This window comes from Eptatretus burgeri, chromosome 8 (genome assembly GCF_056783735.1).
Source record: "Eptatretus burgeri isolate ZD-2024b chromosome 8, Ebu_testis_v1, whole genome shotgun sequence".
In the NCBI taxonomy this organism is placed as follows: Eukaryota; Metazoa; Chordata; class Myxini; order Myxiniformes; family Myxinidae; genus Eptatretus; species Eptatretus burgeri.
Genome location: NC_140968.1, coordinates 77688086 through 77704258, shown reverse-complemented (window position 1 = coordinate 77704258; position 16173 = coordinate 77688086). Strand labels below are relative to the sequence as shown.

General features: G+C 46.6%; 1 protein-coding gene across 1 annotated transcript in view; it reads left to right on the top strand.

Moving 5' to 3' along the window:
• LOC147022102 (chitin synthase chs-1-like) overlaps positions 1 to 16173 on the top strand; it is a 181654-nt gene that overhangs the window by 33838 nt on the left and 131643 nt on the right. The window contains exon 4 of the mRNA XM_085892696.1: positions 14004 to 14132. Within this exon, the coding sequence (XP_085748822.1) occupies positions 14004 to 14132 (129 nt within the window). The remainder of the gene's footprint in view (positions 1 to 14003; positions 14133 to 16173) is intronic.

The window sequence follows — 16173 nt, the reverse complement described above, 5'->3', positions numbered from 1 at the left end:
AAACACATGGCCAAATCAAACTAAAGACCACTTACTGCAACATGGTCCCAAGAAGGAAACCAGACATAACACATACACACACACACACACACACACACACACGTATATGATTGTGATGTCCACGGGACTTGAACAGTCCCGCCAACGTAGAATGAGCCGAAACGATGGAGGCGGTTTATTTATTTAACCCAAAGATGGCGGTTCCAATCGCTCTACCGCAAACGGGACGAGGAAGGTGGCACGAGTCGCTTTTCACTGAGTTGATTATGTTGATTCGTTTTTACTATTAACCAGAAATAACAAGACTCGGCAAGAAGAGGGATCCGGGGCGATTTGACGGGATGGTGTGGGATCGGGCGTGGGGAAAAACAGACAATTCCAATGAATATAGAGATCTCAAACCCTCTTAGGCGCCAAGCACACACACACACACACACACACACACACACACACACACACACACACACACACACACACACACACACACACACACACACACACACCCACACACACACAAAACGTAGCTATTTCTGGTGGTCAGGCTGGACCGTGGTGTGGACGCAACTGTCCCTGGATCGGCGTTGGACGAACTGGCCTTGCTCTCGTCAGGGGGGCAGGAGAAACCGTGGTGCTGTCGACCTCCTGGTCTTGGCCCAAGTCCGCTCACAGCCGCCAAGGAACCAGTTCTGGCGCCAAGTTGCGAGCAGGAGAGGGAGGCAGGTCCGCCCGCCGTTCGACCCCGTACTCTGAGTCAGCAGAACCCCAGAGCCAACCAAGGTGAGGCACGAGGCTCAGCAAGGCTCCAAGACACGATGAAGAACACTATCGAATCAGCACAACAACAAGGATGCTTGCCGCGCAACAGCCTCCACACCAAAAAAACACGATCGTTTTTGTACCGATCTTCTTCCTCTTCCTTTTCGACCCCGAACAGAACCTTTTTTCCTCCTGTCCTCGTCACTTCCAATCGAGATCACGGGGCGGAGCCATCCGTTGCACTGTCCTGTGACGTCACGGCCAGTCTCCAGAGAATACCAAAAGGGGTTTACGCAGACACACTTACCCTATCACGTGTCCCTATCTAATTACGTGACAATTATCATTTCCCCCCTTGAAGAAATGAACATTTACTAGACAACTTATCACCACTGAATTGCTACTTATTACATCGAGATCCTGGTAAACTCGAACAGCATGGCATACCTAATTAAACATCCTAATTACCCTTTGAATGCATACCCCCCCTCAAACGTAACACTGCCCCCTCCTCTGGTACCGCAGCTCCTGCAAGGTATATCACAGGCGCTACCGTACCAGCCTTAACACTTACTGACTCACACCTAATTAACCTAACGAAATAAAGTAGGAGGGGCAATGGGCAGCGAGTCGCAGCTAACTTACCCATCCTGCTTAATGTACTACCCCCTTATGGCCTTATCCTTGCCTAAACAATCATTCGTTTTTTTTTTTTTTTTTTTTTTTTTTTGTTATCACATGAGAGCACTGAGCGAAGTTGCACTCCATCCTCCGGATCATCGCTCTTGCCCAGCACTCTTCCAGTGATCTGGGGAGGGGAAACAAAAGGTTCCACAAAAACACAACACTTATACTTTACATTCCTACTCTAAGCCTTAACGACACTATTCACAGGATATTTACACTTGACCGCCTCCCCCAGTGGATGCTAATAGACCCAGCGTTACCTGGGGAGCCAATTTTCAAATTTGCTTGCCCCAAAATTATGCGGACATCATGCCCTTGCTGCACCTGTCAAGTTGTGCGGGATCGGGTGGGACTCACACATCTTCACAACACTCACACCATGGTCATCATCACATTTCTAGGTCATGGTCCTCATTTTAATCATGCAGGCTGAATCCCGTCATGGCCGTGGGGTGGGTTACCACAAGATGATGGGGGCATCTCAGGTGCAAGCATGCCCACAGGTAAGCTTTAGTCCAACCCGGACGCTTCTCCGCCCCGCTCCCTTTGATTCCCTCCCCCCTGGTAGCCATCAGCTATAATCCCGTACAACACTCTGGAAGGGGTCTCACTGGCTCCTCTGGCCTTCCTGGGTCGCCAAGGTCCTACCCGCCTTGGTCGCCCAACCAGACCCTCTCCCAGTTGCCTCCAGACACTGTCACCATTAGCCACCAGGTGGTGAATCTCCTTGAAGGGGGTCGCAATTCACGCTCACCGTGAGCTTCAGCAATCCCTGTGGACAAGAACATCATCCCCACCCACAAAACCCACATGACTCCCCCACCCCATCGGCCTTACATGTGACACCTGCATTTCTAACACTTCACCATGACCTTCCCTGTTACCACACCATGCCCAATAAAAAAAACAATGTGTGCACCATACATTTCACTTCTTCACTTAAAACAACTCACACAGCACTTCTCACCCGATCCACGCACCAGCCATTGGACAGCCACTCGTGCCCGCTTTGTTTCCAATTACCCACTGTCCCGATTGTCACTCTAAAACCCAGCAGAACTCACAAACCCATGCCAATTTTCCCACAATTCATTTTTTTCCACCAAAGGAGGGCACTTCGCCACAATGTCAGCAGCCGAGCATGGCCCTATATGCTCAGCCCAATCTAGTCTCCCCGACCCCCGACAGTGATCTCCGGACCCGACCTATGAAAGGGCATCTCGGATAGACCTGGTAGTTCAGCAGGAGGATTCACCCTCTCCGAGTCTAAAAGTCTATTGGAGGGTCCCTCCATCGCCGGGTACCGGCAATATCGTTGCATGTGTCCTCTTCGCCCGCACCGGAAACAACTCCCCATAAAAGGCCCCCGTGAGTATCGGTGAAATGTCTCTTCCGGTTCCGGACCCCCTCGGCCATAATTGAATTGCTCTATTGGCTGGGCTGGACCCCGCCGCTTTGGCGCACTAACTACCGGATTACCCTTTATCAAACTTGACAGTTTCTGGCAAATTTCCTGAAACATTTGGGTAATGCCAATTTCTCCCAGCCCCTCTCCTTGATCCTGGATCTCCGCCTGTCGGGCCGTCACCGATGGCCTCTCGGGCGGCCGACTCCACGAGGCCAGCCTGGCCGCGCACTCGGCCGCTCGGTGAACTATGGGTGGATCCTGTAGCTCCACTAGCGCTCGGACCTCAGGGTCAGGAAGAGCAGCTAAAAATTTCTCTAGTGCCAGTCTGTCCCACGCCTCCACTGTAAGGTCCCGATACGCGATCCTGACTGATTGGTAAATGTCCTGTGCCAGCTCCTGCACTGTCTCACCCGGCTTTAATCTGCGGTGCTGGAGCTGAGCCCGCACCAGATCACAGTTTGCCACGAACCCAAACCGATGGCTCAACGCCTCGCAAATGTGGGAGCTGGTCAACATCCCCTCCGCGATCACGTTTAACACATCTGCGGCTGGTCCCCGCAACGTTGCCACCAAATTCCCTGTACGTTCCCGCTCATTCCACCCGTTTAGTCGGGAAATACACTCAAATTGCGTCAGAAAAGCTTCAAGGCTCCCTGACCCGTCAAAATTTACCAGGGGGATCACTTTTACGGTGGCCCGCTTCTCAGTTTCTCCCTTGTCCGAATCCAGCCCAGCGATCAAACACCCTTGTGGCTGCGTATCCAATTTCGGAGCCCACTGTGGCCAAAGATGTTTTATGGTGAGGGTCTCATGGGTCAATTTTGCTTCCTGTTCCAAACGTTGAATGGACCGATTCACCTCTTCCCGCAGGATCTTCTGGGCCTGCACAACCTCCTCCAAGGCTCCGTCGCGAGTTTGTAGCTGCTCCTCAACCAACCCGGACACTCTACTTACAAAAGACGGCTCTACCAGGCCTTTATCCAAGACTTCATCTTGGCTCATAATTTTATCTTGTTCGTCCAAACGAGCCTCCAATCCTTTTACCTCCTCTGCCAAATTCATCCCTTGCTTCCTCAGCTCTCCCCACTCTTCAACTTGCAGCTGCATACGAGCATCCACACAGGCACGATGACGTTCCAGGCTTTCATCCACTTTATCAACCCGAATGTTCGTTGCATCAATTTTATCTACCAATTTTTTCCGTATATTTTCCCTCTCCAATGTAATTTCTACCTTTGTTTCCTCCAATCTATCCTCGAATTTACTTTGTATTTCCCCCAATTTAACATCCACACACTCTTGCATCTCAGTTTTCATTTTCTCCATCTTTTCCCCCAATTCATCCCTCATTAAATCAATCCGTGCACCCAACTGTTCCCCCATTACCCCCAATTGATCTGTCATTTCCCAATTGACCCAATTGATCTGTCATTTCTGCCCCCTGTGCCATCATTTTTGCCATTTGTGCCGTCATTTCTGCCCTCTGTGCCGTCATTTCTGCCCTCTGTGTCACGAATTGATTTTCCATTTGTGCCGTCATTTCTGCCCTCTGTGTCACGAATTGATTTTCCATTTGTGCCGTCATTTCTGCCCTCTGTGTCACGAATTGATTTGCCATTTGTACTGTCATGTCCGCTATTAAACGTTCCAACAGTGTCTGGATCATCATCGCACCGGTTTCCGGCGCTGCCGGCCCCGTTACGGGCGATGAAGCACGGTCCACGCTCGGAATGGGGGAGGTTCCAACCCTACCCCCGTCTCTCCCTTCTTCCCCCGACTCGCTGCCAGACACGTGGCCTTCCTCCTCAAACATCTGCACATCCGCCATGGTGCAGAAGTCCCGTTTGCCGCCAATTAATTTAAATTTGAAAAATCCCGCCAAAATTTTCCCGCGCTCGCGCGCTTTTCTGTAATAATTTTATATTCCAATTCGTGGCGAGATTTTAATCTTGGTATATTCTCCCGATACCAAATATAATTTAGAGGGGTTCGAACATCCAACACCCTGACACCAATGTGACGTTCACGGGACTTGAACAGTCCCGCCAACGTAGAATGAGCCGAAACGATGGAGGCAGTTTATTTATTTAACCCAAAGATGGCGGTTCTAATCGCTCTACCGCAAACGGGACGAAGAAGGTGGCACGAGTCGCTTTTCACTGAGTTGATGATGTTTATTCGTTTTTACTATTAACCAGAAATAACAAGACTCGGCAAGAAGAGGGATCCGGGGCGATTCGACGGGATGGTGTGGGATCGGGCGTGGGGAAAAACACAGACAATTCCAATGAATATAGAGATCTCAAACCCTCTTAGGTGCCAAGCACACACACACACACACACACACACACACACACACACACACACACACACACACACACACACACACACACACACACACACACACACACACACACACACAACGTAGCTATTTCTGGTGGTCAGGCTGGACCGTGGTGTGGACGCAACTGTCCCTGGATCGGCGTCGGACGAGCTGGCTTTGCTCTCGTCAGGGGGGCAGGAGAAACCGTGGTGCTGTCGACCTCCTGGTCTTGGCCCAAGTCCGCTCACAGCCGCCAGGGAACCAGTTCTGGCGCCAAGTTGCGAGCAGGAGAGGGAGGCAGGTCCGCCCGCCGTTCGACCCCGTACTCTGAGTCAGCAGAACCCCAGAGCCAACCAAGGTGAGGCACGAGGCTCAGCAAGGCTCCAAGACACGATGAAGAACACGATTGAATCAGCACAACAAGGATGATTGCCGCGCAACAGCCTCCACACCAAAAAAACACGATCGTTTTTGTCCCGATCTTCTTCCTCTTCCTTTTCGACCCCGAACAGAACCTTTTTATTCTCCTGTCCTCGTCACTTCCAATCGAGATCACGGGGCGGAGCCATCCGCTGCACTGTCCTGTGACGTCACGGCCAGTCTCCAGAGAATACCAAAAGGGGTTTACGCAGACACACTTACCCTATCCCGTGTCCCTATCTAATTACGTGACAATTATCATTTCCCCCCTTGAAGAAATGAACATTTACTAGACAATTTATCACCACTGAATTGCTACTTATTACATCGAGATCCTGGTAAACTCGAACAGCATGGCATACCTAATTAAACATCCTAATTACCCTTTGAATGCATACCCCCCCCCCTCAAACGTAACATTATGTTGGACAGTACCTACAAAAGCTATTTTATTTGAAGTAATAACCTTAACTTATAAGCACTGGAGTGGCTAAGGAACAAAAAGATTAATGTCCTTGAGTTGCCATGTCAGAGCCCTGACCTAAATCCAATTGAAAATCTGTGGGATAACTTGAAGATTGTTGGCCGTTAACACTCCCGACAACTTCATTGAGCTTGAACAGTTTTGCAGAGAAGAATGGGCAAATATTTCTCAATGAAGGTGTGCAAAGTTGGTAGAGACATAGACCAACAGACTCACAGCTGTAAATGCTGTGAAAGATGCTTCCACCAAGTATTAACTCAGGGGTGGGATCTTATCCAACGAAGATATTCTAGTTTTGTATTGTTAATTAATTTTCTAAAATTTGTGGAATTTTTCACATGGAAGTTGTGGGTTATGATGTGTAAATAAAGGTGGAAATCGTCTGATTTAATGCTATTTAATTCCAGGCTAAAAGGCAACAAAAGGTGAAAATTTTGAAAAGGGGGTGTACAATTTCTATTGGCACCGTATATACACATGCTGGACGGCCTATTACAGCTGATGCCTGCAGACGGACTCCCTTTAATTTATCGAGTCTACAACCCCTTCTCGCATTCCCTTCTACCCCTTCACATGTTTCCCTCAACGTCTTCATCCACTCCCACTTATTCTCCTTTCCCCAATGCCTGCTTTCCATCTTCACATACTTCCACTCAACCCAATCATTCACTTCCCTCAATCCTTTCTTCCACTCCCTTTTACATCCCTTGTCTCACTACCTTTTCTACCCTTTCATCCCTGACTGAGCACAAGCAACAGTTTTAAGCAAATTCAGTTTAGTGGTGTTGGAGTGCGTAGAAGTCAAACACCTCGAATGATCATGATAATTTCCAATGTCTTGTTTTCAGACAGAGAATCGACATATTTTATTACATTATAACTTGTAATAGCCACTACCACCAGGAATGGCACTGCACGATACACTCACACAATTCAGCTGAGAGAACTTGGGTTAATTCCAGACTAAAACCATTTATTATACAAACTAGCAAAGGTACCCAGCGTTGCCCAGCAATGCTGGGTCCCTCCTCCCACCCCATTCCCCTTCCTTATTCCACACCTTCCTCCTCCAACCTCACGCCTCCCACCCCACCCTTTCCCTTATTCCTCCAACCCCACCACCCTCCCTCGAGATTCCCAGCCCACAACCCCCTCGAGACTCCCACCCCACCCCCCATCGAGACTTCCACCCCACCCCCCCCATCGAGACTTCCACCCCACCCCTTCCTCCTCACCCATTTTCTGTGTATATATATATATATATATATATATATATATATATATATATATATATATATATATGTATATATATATATATATATATATATATATATATGTATCTATACACACACACACACACACACACACACACACACACACACACACACGGTGTTTCAAAAAGAGTGATGCAACTTGAAATGTTAATTTACAAAGAAACAGAAACCTCAGGAATGGAAACCAAACATTTCTTGAAAACTTATGATGGTATTTTCTGTCACTGCTTGCTGTTGCAATTAGTCACTGCTAGAGTTGGTGAGAGCTCAAGGTCTGAAATTGGCATTTTCACAAAATCCTTGTAATTATTGTCAGGTCAGGCCAGATCAGATCTGTGACTTGCTGCAAGTATCATGTAAACCTGTACTAACCTGTTCCATGGTCGGGTTGTCGGCGACTAAACCGTCTCCCCCACCAGGTTTTTTGGTGAGGAAGGTGTTTGGATATGGACACCCAGCAGGATTAAAAACAAAACCTGTCAAAGGGCGGAGGAGCTCCTTGTGAGCCAACGGCCATCCGTATCTAGTACCCAACAGTGTCTGCGGACGTCCTCCTGCAGTTGGGTTACTTCTTATGAAGAGGTTGGTGGCAGGATTTGCACTCCGGCAAACCGTAAAACCCTTCATTCCGCAAAACATTCTAGAAACATAAATAAATCTGAAAACCCACTCAGTGGAAGTACCTCCTATGCAGCTTCCCGTCGCAGGGCACCTCACCAGATGACGGGATTGGGGCAAAGCCTTCGGGACCCCCAATCTTTGATGATAGGAGGGAAACCACGGGGTAACATTCCCGGGTCAGATTGTGGGAGAGTGTGTCGGAGTGGTGCTGAGGTGTCGTCCACCAGACGATTCTATGCCATGCTCCTTGGGTTAAACTGAGGCGATCCCTTTGGGTGGGTGCCTATCCCTAAGAGAGGATGATCACCTGTCTTTGTTATCATCTGAGCTCAAGCGTTTAGACATCAGTATTGCAGCACTCTCTGAGGTCCGGAGACCCGTTTGCGGTGAGAGCATGGCAGATGGTTACACCTTCTATTGGTCTGGTCGCCCTGATGGTTACCATGCCCAAGGAGTTGTTGTAGCTGTGCCCAATTAGCTGACTGCAATGATAATTGAGGTAACACCGGTCAACGAGCGTGTTATGAGACTAAGGATTCGTCACTCCTTGGATGTCATTTCCCTGGTCTCTGTATATGCCCCGACTGAAGCGAGTGATCTCACCATGAAGGACGCATTCTATGCCATGCTCGAGTCTGTGGTTGATTAGTGCCCAAGGCGAGATACACTTACAGTCTTGGGGGATTTCAATGCATTGACTTGAACTGACAGGGATGGTTATGAGATGTGTGTTGGTTCTCATGGGTCTGGAACTGTGAACCTGAATAACACGAAGTTCCTTGACTTTGCAAGAAGTCATGGACTTAGGGTGGCTGGTTTATGGTTTCAGTGCCCACAAGCTCATCGCTGGACTTGGTATTCCAACCCTGGTGGTGTGGCAAAGGAGATTGACCATGTCCTCGTTGATGGTCGCTGAAAGATGATCCAGAACTGCAGGGTTTACCGGAGTGCTCAGTTCCTCAATACTGACCATGGGCTTGTTGTAGCAACTCTTAAGTTGCACCTTAAGTCCAGGAAAATGGTACCATCCCAGCCTCAGCTGGATATTGGCAAGCTCAAGGATGAGAAGGTAGCTGAGGAGTTTGTGAACAGGCTGAGTGGGGATTTGTGGGGTCTGGGTGCTTTGGGAGACCCTGAAGAGTTGTGGAGTTCCTTTAAGCCCACTGTCCTTGATGTTGCCGGAGGATGTCTTGGAACTCACCATACGGTGAAGAAGAATTTTGTCTCTCAAGGGACACTGGATACCATTGACCAGAATCGCAGGGCCAGGCTGAATGGCAGAGCTGAGCTGTTCAGGGAGCTGAGGCGTAAAACTGTACGTGCGCTAAAGGTGGACAAGGAGGTCTATGTGCGAGGAATCTGTGAGGGGGTAGAGCATCACCTGTGGTCAAATGATTCTCGTCTTGCTTACAGGGGAATTCACGCATTGCGTTCGTCCAAGCCCATCCCTCGGTGTACTGCAGTTAGAGCAGAGAGTGGTGGGCTCTTAATAGAGGAGTCCGAAGTGAAGGCCCGCTGGGCCGGATACTTTGAGCGGTTGTACCAAGCTGATCCACCAGCTGTCGAGTTGGACGTCAAGGGTGTTACAATCCCTGTTGCTGACCCTCCAATCAACTGTGATCCACCTTCGTTTGTGGAAACACAGGCTGCAGTGAACCGGTTGAAATGAGGGTAAAGTAAATGAGATAAAGAACTTCTCAAGGCTCGTGGAAATGCTGCACTCTGTCGTTGCATGCAGTTTTGTGCTCTGCCTGGAACACAGGCATCATCCCAACTGATTGGAAGAGGGGCCTTGTTGTCCCTCTCTGGAAAGGGAAGGGTGATCACCAAGACTGTAACAACTACCGAGGGGTGACGCTGCTCTGAGTGCCGGGCAAGGTCTTTGCTCGGATAATTCTTGATAGAGTTCATCACCATCTGCTTGAGCACCAGTGTCCAGAGCTGTCAGGCTTTCCACCAAAGAGGTCAACGATTGACCGTATCCTTGCTCTTCGAGTCCTCACCGAACGCAGATGAGAGTTTCGGCAGGGGCTGATTGCAGCCTATGTTTATCTCTGTAAAGCATTTGATTCAGTGAATCGGGATGCCCTCTGGAGGATTCTTGGTCTTCGTGGGGTGCCACCAAAACTGATCGATCTGATGTCTGAACTCTACTCTGGTACTGAGAGTGTTGTGAGATGTGGTGGTAGTAGCTCTGACTTATTTCCAGTTGTTACTGGAGTTTGTCAGGGGTGTGTACTGGCCCCCACACTTTTCAGCACTTGTGTGGACTGGATTCTGGGGAGGATGTCAGAGCAATCAAGCTGTGGTGCATCGTTTGGGAATGTCAAGATCTCTGACCTTGATTTCACAGATGATGCAGTCATTTTTGCGGAGACTCTAGATATCCTTTTTGGGGCTCTTGAGGTGCTGAATGAGGAGTCGGAGCTGCTGGTATTATGGGTTTACTTGGTCAAAACTGAGATCCAGGCTTTCAATGACATCTTGGATGCTGCTGTCCTGTCTGTGCCTGCTTGTGGTGAGGATGTTGAGTTTGTTGAGAGATTCACTTACCTTGGCTGTGATATTCATGTCTCTGCTGTCTGAGCCAGATGTCAATAGACATCTGGGTCGGGCCTGGGGAGTTATGGATTCACTGGATCATGGGGTGTGGCACTGCCGGTATCTGTGTGGGAGGACGAAAGTCCAAGTCTTCAGGTCCTTTGTGCTTCCAGTGTTGCTCTATGGATGTGAGACTTGGACTCTGACCAGGGATCTGAGATGCAGACTTTATTCCTTTGGTACCAGGTCTCTTCAGAGAATCCTTGGCTATCACTGGTCGGACTTTGTGTCCAACGAGCGGTTGCTTAGAGAGACTCAAATTAGATTTGTTACCTGCATAGTCCTTGAGCGTCAGCTGCAGCTGTATGGACATGTGGTTCGTGTTTGTGATGCTGATCCCACTCACCAGATTCTCTCAGCGAGGGAGTCTCGTGAATGGAGGAGGCCAATGGACCAACCATGTGCCTCGTGGTTGCAGTAGGTTGATCAGAATATCAAGGAGATAGGGATGGGCCAGGCATCTACCTGGGGGTTGGCCAGATGGAGGCCCCAGGAGTTCCGATGGAAAGTGGACACAGCAACGCATGTTCTGGCGCATGCTCCCATACCTGACCGGACCTTGTAATTGACGTTCTCGATGTGCGCCCCTTCACGGTTCAGACAAGCATTGATCCTGACTCCAAAGTTGAGTCCAATTTTCCTTTGGGTCTCATGTGGCACTGCCTGGAGGTAGTCTGACACCTCCTGCTTGAGATCATCCAGTGTGCCAGGGCATTTGGCATAGACAGAGTCTTTGGAAGCCCCCCAGAATCAGGAGTCCAGAGGGTTCCAGTTTGGGCTATGGAGTGGTACCCAGAGCAACGAGGTGGTTTTTGAAGAGCTCCTGCAGGAAAGTGATGGTGTCACAAGCTGTATGCGGGGGTGCGCCATCCTGCATAAACCAGGTAATACAGAGCTGGTTTGGGATGACCTTTTGGGCTTGATCATTATGGAACTTCTGGAGCACGGCCCAGTTGCACTCATTCTTGATCGTCACCATCCTACTGTTGTCATTCTCAAACCAGTAAGGCCCTAGCGTTCACCATCTGGCATTGAAGGTGAAGAAGCATGTGACCTTAGGCCCTTTTAGGTACCTCTCAGTATCTCTTCAGGTGGTTCTGCCCCCCAGAAATTGTTGTTGTGGTTGTTGATGGCACAGTTCAAGTGGAAATGGGCTTCCTCACTGAACCAGATCAGGTTGATCCAGTTTGGGTACTGCTCTATCCTGTCACTGAGCCAACTGCACATACCAAGTCTCCTTCTCATGTCATCTTAACTCAGTTTATGCCAAATCAAGAATATGTATGGGGAAATCTTCAGTTCTTTAGTGAGGATATGCCAGACTGATGTTGGTTTGATGCCTAGCTCCAAGGAGCGCCGGCAGTGGGACTTCTTTGGACTGTCCACTGCAGAATCCTGCACAGCGTTGATGTTGGCTTAGTTCTTGGTTACTGATGCTGGCTTGCCACTGTTGCCCTTGTTCTGGTTGTGCACTGTACCCCTGTGCTCAAAATGTTTCACAATATGTTGAATGGTAGAATTTGTGGGTCCATCATGTGTTCTGAGGTCGTATTCCTGGCAGAATCTTCCGCGGGTGTCTACATTTGATTTCGTCTCCTACTACAAAGCCATTACTTTTGTCTTCTGTTTCACTATCAATGGCATAGTTGAGCTATGAAGCTAGAAATCCCAACGAACAAATACCACGATAACACCACCAAAACCTGTAAAGGAAAATGGTATAGGTCAAAAAACAAAGAAATGGCAGGAAGTCAAAGTTGTATCAATCTTTTTGAAACAATAATTGGTGGTTGACTTCAATGACGAAATATGCAACTCTTCAAATTTCAAATCAATTGGAGGAAAATTGACAACTTTAGAAATAAGGCCATGTTGACCTCAAAAATAATTATTGGTGGTTGACTTTGGTGACCTGATATGCAAATCCTCTTCAAATTTCAAGTCAATGGGATGAAAACCCAGAGCAACATTCCAGTTTGAGGATTTTAGAGAAATTTGAGGATTTTAGAAACACCATCTTAGTTGTTGACCTTGGGTCTATGTTGACCTTTTGGTCTATGTTGACCTCAAAATAAGTCACTGGTTGAATTCAGTGATTGAAATGTAAATGTTCCACATTTTACGTCAATCGGCTGAAAATTGAGGATTTTAGAAATCTCACCGCAGTTGTCCTTTTGACCGAGGTTTACCTCAAAAATAATTGGTGGTTGAATAAAGTAAGCTTATCTGAAAATTATTTTCAAATTTCTATCAATCGGATGAAAATTGAGGATTTTAGAAATCTGACATATTTGTTGACCTTTTGCCTCTGCAGACCTTTTCACCTTTTGACCTCAAAAACAATAGGCTTCTTGGTTATGACAAACTCTACCATGTGGTGAAGTTTCGTGAAGATCAGTTTTAAATTGTGACCTGTAGGCGATTGACAGACAAACAAATAGACAGTCAGACAAACAGACAGAATAACAAAATCGACGAACCAATATACTTGAAAAAGCTTCGGTTCTGCAAGTAACAAACAGATAGGGGTGAAAACATAACCTCCTTCACCTTCGATGGCGTTGGTAATCATGACCATCATTATCAGTCTCCATGAGAAGTTTTGCCACTTCATCTGCATTCATTCGTGCCATTTTCAAGGGTCATGCCAAGTAGCAAAAAAGACAAAACACTTGGTACTCAGCACACAATCTGTCATTTGCAATGACATAATACCAATGTCAATTCATTGCTTAGAAATAGTCCTACCAGATAGCTCGTAGCTGGCATACAGAATTTAAAATCTTGTCCCACTGCCTGCAACAAGGTCTCTCATAATGCGGGGTTTCTCCAGCAATGGATATGAAATTAATTTAGATTAACTCATAGAAGGGTAAAATTTGAAAATATAATGTATGCACATGCCTACTTGGCTTGCAAACGGGAGTGATATTTGGACATGACAGTGAACAAGTGATTTGGCTATGTGGAGTATTTTTGATTTTTTGATTAATCAATTAATCGATTAATTATTCATTTTTAGATTAATTACTTAATTTTCAAAAAGTTACAGATTCGGATGAAAGAGTGGTGGTTTAGGTATGCTATTCAGCAATTGATTGAGAAATTATTTATTTTACGATTATTATTTATTCATTGTAATTATGTAATCAATCAATTAATCCATCAATTATTGTACATCGCTCCCTCCCAATTCCGACTCTTTGTGCTGCAAGGAGGCATTGCCGTACCCCGAAGACACCCCGGCAATGTCGTGTGCTGGAGGATTTGTTATTTATTTATGGCATGAGGGTAGTGTACTTTGAATGTACTTGTACTTGTTTTCTTCTTTTCCAAGTCCTTTCTGCATAATTTGTTTTTGGGTCATGTGGAGAGTGCATTGGAACAATGAAGAGCACATCAAATTGAACATGTTATACCTTTATTCAGATGTGTGTCGCTGAGTTACTTGCAGCCCTGGGAAATGCCTTGATCTTGTTCCTTGGAATGCCCTGCAATGATATAATTGCCAATCTCATGGTGCTGGGAGGGATCACCTTTGTGCCAGCCATCCTACAGGTTTGTATTTGCACTCAATTCTCAACTCTACACATCATACTAACACAATATGCATATGGACTGGATATCCATTGTTTGATATAGGGATTTGGACATCTCTCATGATTTTGAAAAATGTTTAAATTGCATTGTGTTATGATGTATCATTCAACTGATATGGTAATCCCTGATCGATTTTATTTTTTTTTTTTGAATACCTCATGGCTTCATTCCTTATATTTGAAGTGTATTTTCCACTCTGCCATTATTCTGCAGCATGTTAGAACTGATAATTTCTGACACTTATTGTTGTAAGGGTATTTACTCTGATTAAAAAAAAAAACTTCCTTTGTCCAGATATTGTATAAAGTACTGTAAAATGGCTTACATAACTGACAGGGATTTTCAGTCTTTGTTTGTTATTTTTGTACACCAATGAAAGCAAACTTCATGACACCCATTTACATCTAGTGAGAAATGGAGTTATCCACCCCCCCTCCCCAATTGTTTTTACTCATTAAAACCTTCCCATGCACAGGAAACCCAAGTATAAACACCATTTTTCAACTCATTCTGTCCAGCGGTTTGGGAGTGCATGTATGTCAAACAAACAAACACCAAAACAAGCAGACAAACAAAGAAACACTCCTCGATATCTAAATATGTATATATATATATATATATATATATATATATATATATATATATATATATATATATATATATATATATATATATATATATATATATATATATATATATATATATATATATATATATATATATATATTCACATATATTACCAGGGTATACTCTCACATTGTAAGCAATAACGAACCATGTTTGCCCATTGTCTTGGGTTGCTCACCTGCATTTGTTTTTTTTTCATTTGTTTATATTTTAATTTATAGATTCTTTCTGACAGTTCTGTGATTTTTTCCCGGTGTTTCGGCTTCGATGTCCGCCGGCATGCAAAATTACCGTGCTTCCCCATTTTCGGGTCACTTGCCTGCATTTATTTATTTTATTTTTTCCATTTTTTTATTCTCATTTATTTACATTTTCATTTTCGGATGCTTTGCAACGGTACTGTGATTTTTTTTTCCTGGTATATCTCCTTCGATGACCATCGGCACACAAAATTTAAGCTTTCTACATCACCCGGAAGGTACGAAACTTTAATGTCAGTCAGTCTGTGAGTTCATCTGTGAGTGGTTAGAATGAGCTTTAAAAAAAAAAATATATATATATATATATATTTTGTTACGGCTGTGGAAATTCGCAATACACCATAAAGGTTCCTTAGATTAGCTATGCCGGTAAGTGAGTGTTCAGATAGGTCCCCACCGTTGTTTAAAGGGAATTCTTCGTGTTCACCGGGCTGTGACTCTTTGAGATAGCCGTTTTTCTTTTTCTATTGTTATTTTGAACAAACCTCCACGCAAACAACAAGCCGCGTTGAAAACCGTCGAACGCAAAAGCAAACCAGAGGAGTTCCGATGGGGGCGTGGATTTTTCCCGCCTGTTTCTCCGAGGAGTGTGACGGAGGCGGGGTGGGGCGGCTCACCCCCGATTGGTGGACGCGCGGCGTGACGCGTTCGGAATGAGGAACGCCCCTTTTCGGGAACCTTCTCGAAAAAAAGGTGGAGCCGAAAACAGGGAGGAGCGAAGGGCGGAGCCCCGGGCTATATAAGGCGGACCGCGCGCGAGGCTCACTCTCTCTGTCTGGGTCATCGACGTCACTCTCTTTGTCTGGGTCGTCGATGTCATCCTCTTTCTCTGTCTCGGTCGTCGACGTCACTCTCTCTGTCTGGGTCGTCGACGTCACTCTCTCTGTCTGGGTCGTCGACGTCACTCTCTCTGTCTGGGTCGTCGACGTCATCCTCTCTCTGTCGGGGTCGTGTTGGATTCTACTCGCTCTCTTGGTGGACTTCATCCTCTCGCTTCATCTTCAAGCTCTCTCTTGGTGGTCGAGGTTGGGCTCTCTCCTCTTGGCGTTGGGCGACCTGTCGGTGAAGGCGTGGACCGGTGGCGAGTCCAGGCGACGCCTCAGAGATGCAGA